This window comes from Myotis brandtii, unplaced genomic scaffold (genome assembly GCF_000412655.1).
Source record: "Myotis brandtii unplaced genomic scaffold, ASM41265v1 scaffold604, whole genome shotgun sequence".
Classification (NCBI taxonomy): Eukaryota; Metazoa; Chordata; class Mammalia; order Chiroptera; family Vespertilionidae; genus Myotis; species Myotis brandtii.
The window spans coordinates 459,313-462,573 of NW_005370286.1; the positions used below are offsets into that span (position 1 = coordinate 459,313).

General features: G+C 49.9%; 1 protein-coding gene across 1 annotated transcript in view; it reads right to left on the reverse strand.

The window, feature by feature from the left end:
- The window catches only part of EBF3 (early B-cell factor 3), a 122,463-nt gene extending 119,278 nt beyond the window's left edge, over window positions 1-3,185 (reverse strand). Inside the window, exons 1-2 of the mRNA XM_014550603.1 lie at window positions 3,128-3,185; window positions 2,352-2,407 (exon numbers count right to left, since the gene is read on the reverse strand). Coding sequence (XP_014406089.1) covers window positions 2,352-2,363 — 12 coding nt within the window. The 5' untranslated portion in view covers window positions 2,364-2,407; window positions 3,128-3,185. The remainder of the gene's footprint in view (window positions 1-2,351; window positions 2,408-3,127) is intronic.
- Between the last annotated feature and the right edge of the window lie 76 nt (window positions 3,186-3,261).

The following is a 3,261-nucleotide window of genomic DNA, read 5'->3' on the forward strand; positions in this document are numbered from 1 at the left end:
CGGCCCCAGGCGCCCAGCCCTGCGCGGCCACGTGCTCCTCGCGGGATGGTATTTGGAAATAAAGTGCTAATGGCCAATCTGGTGTTTATTTTGAAACTGCTAACAATGATTTTTCTCGGGTAAGAAGGCAGTGTCTGCGCACACGCTCGGGTAGGTTTTGAGCAGAGGCTCTGCCAGATGGTGCGCAGCCCTAGGTGCGCTCACCACGGCGCTCACCAGCTCCGCCCGCCGGGAACCCGAGCTGGGGCCGCTGCGCCAGCCGCCCCAGCCCCACCGCCCGCAGCGGGGAGGGGGAGAAAGGGGGAAAGAAAAGAAGGGGGGAAAAGGCCACCGGAGGAGGGGCAGGGGGCGGGGGGCCAGGAGCCGCAAGTTCCCGGCTGAAAATTCCACGGAAGGGGGAGGGGAGTCCCCTCTCCAGTTCCCGCCACCCCCACCCCACCCCCCAATTATCTGGAAATTACTTCCAACCTCCTCGGGCACTTCTGACTCCCTCCTCCACTTCGAGGCGGACAAAGCCCTTTGCCGAGGAAACCCGGCTTCCCTCTGGGAAGAGGGCCAGGTCCCTGGGAGCCGCTCTCCCCCAGCCTCCCCAACCCTGCTCCAAACCACGGTGTCACCGCAGGCCAGCGGGCCGCCCAGGGCCGCAGGGCGGGCAGCGGGCACCAGCTCTTCCGAGAGAGCTCGGCTTCTCCTCGGATGGAGCCCCGTATTTGTATTTGATTTATTTTTTATTTTGTAGCACAAACAGAAATCCATAAACTGTCGGTTCAGCACCATTGACTCTTTGATCAGTTACTGGGCTATTTCTTTCCTTTCTCCCCCTCGATCTGGTCAGTGAGAGGAGATTAAATGCCTTTATTTCCAGCCCTGCTTATACTGCAAAGGTCCGTGGCTAAATGAACAATAAAAGTGCACTTGAAACCAGCCCTCCTGCTCTCGCAACAACAGGAAAACTTAGGGATGCCGACCTCCGCCGCTTCCTCCCACCGCAGCGCTCTCTGAAAACGTCAGTCCTTACATACAAAGAAATAAAAGCACCCCGTCCACCCGCAGCCCCACTTCCAGAGGCTTCCCTGCATCCGAGTGAAATCATGACCGAAGGGCAAGCCGCCTGTCTTCCTCAGAAAGAGCGGAGTTTACCATCAGATCTGTTTTTTACTCTCAGAGAAAACCGCACTGTTTTGCACCGCAGACATTAAAATCTAGCACGCGGGTTGCCTAGGGAAGGACAAACTTTCTAGAGGGGAAGTAAAATCAGAAAACTAATTGCCCAGCAGAGCGGGAGGCACGCGCGCCTGGCTGCAGAAGCCGGGAGGCGCTTTCACTGGCTCGCATTCTTCAAGTTCGCATCAGAAACCGAGACTCCACTTTCATTTCCAAGCCTGAAGCCCAGCCTGGAACTATATTTTAAATCAATCTGTGCCAAGTGGATTTAATTTACACATCGGACCTGCCCCTCCCCCAACCTCTATTTTTAAGAAAAGGGGGGGGGAATCTTTAAAACAACTGAACAACAACATACTACCCAGCACAAACCCAGCCAGAAACTGCACAATGTCAAAAAGCAAGGAAGTGCTTTTCTGCACTTAATGACATTTCCGAGAGCCAATAGTTATCCTCGGGAAAGTTGACCAAGACAGGTTAAATAATTTAATAAGGACCTGCTTGTAATTATGTTATTTACAAGGTATGACAGAGGGTGGGAGCAGGAGCCAGAGCGGCTCACGGAGCAATGGGCGGGTTTGGGTGACCCCTGGAGCTCGGAGTTTGAATTATGGAGATGGGGGGCCGAGAGGTGAAGATGGACTAGAGGAGAACAAGGTGACTTTTCACCCCAACACATTTAACTTTTAAATTCAAATAAACGTCTCGTGTTACTAGACCATCACACTGGAAAGGAGGAAGAGTGAACTAATCAAGCCCCACTCACTGGGCTTTGGAAAGGAGTTAGTTGCCATTGTTACAGGGAGAAAAAAAAAATCAATGAAATAAGTCCAAGGAGAGAGAGAGAGAAACAAAACAAAACAAAAACAAACGCGTTTAAAAATACACGGAAAGGGGCATCTTGGAATTTTTCTGTCAAATATTAATTACCATAATTAATTAAGAGAGAATCTGAATCCCATCACAAGCCATTTAATAAAGCATATCTGTCCTGTTCTAATGACAACCTAAACTATTTCACCAATTGCTTCATTTATTCCAATAAATATGGAATTCTCATTAGCATGTCAAGGAAACTAAGTGAAAAACAAAAACACACAGATCCATTTGTCAGTCTGCTCGTCTCTGAACCCCGGACAAGCCCAGCTGAGCAGTGAAAACTCATGCAGATGCTTAAACTTTCTCACCTGTTTGGTCATGGAATCTATGAGGCGAACATACAGATCCTGTTCCGTTCTCACTCCTGCAAGAGAGAGAGAGAGAGAGAGAGAGAGAGAGAGAGAGAGAGAAGTACCCATCAGTTTAGCAAGGGCACCCGGGCACAGGAAGTCCAGGGCTCAGGGACTGTAGCCGCGTGATGCAGCAAACTTAAAGCTTGGCCTTTTAAAAGGCAAGAAAGAAAACCCCAATCGCTTCTCGCTTTTTTTTTTCTTTTCCTAATTAACCTTAGGACTCCCAGGGTTTGCCTTGAAAGGTGCAAGAAATGTGCCCAGCTGAGTGCAGGCCTGGCTGCCATACCCACAGGCCCATGTGGTCATTTATTTTTAGAAAACAGAAAGCAAGATATGGAAACAGAGTCTGAACTCTTTCTAACGTCTCTCGAGGATTTTTAAGAACCTGGAGCCCGGGCAGCAAGTTACGCCCGGTTTACCGGAGCCACCCCCATCTCAATAATTAACATTAATTTGCAAAATTGAAAAAAGTCACTTAGAAGTGATGTTCAGCTGGAGCGCCTATCGACCCGCTTTTTACTTTCTACTTCAAGCCCTACCGGTTAATCATGTGAAGTGCCATCGACTTATTGATCGTTTATGTTTTGTTTTCCTTCTATGCCATGAGAAGATTTCGTGTTTACATCCATGTCATTTTAATCTCAAAATCTTTATGTCCTTTAAGCATCTCGGGCAAGGAGAGAGCGAGGGAGCCGGGCAGGGGCGGGGAGGCGGCAGCAGCGGCCACTTACCATTGCTGTACAACAGCTGGAGTTTATAGTGGATGCCGTTGTTGGTTTTCTCGTTGTTGGGCTCCTGAAAGTAACGACAAATAATTGCATTTAGTGCGGCCGGCGTCCGCGCGGCCACCGCGCTCGGTCCCCCT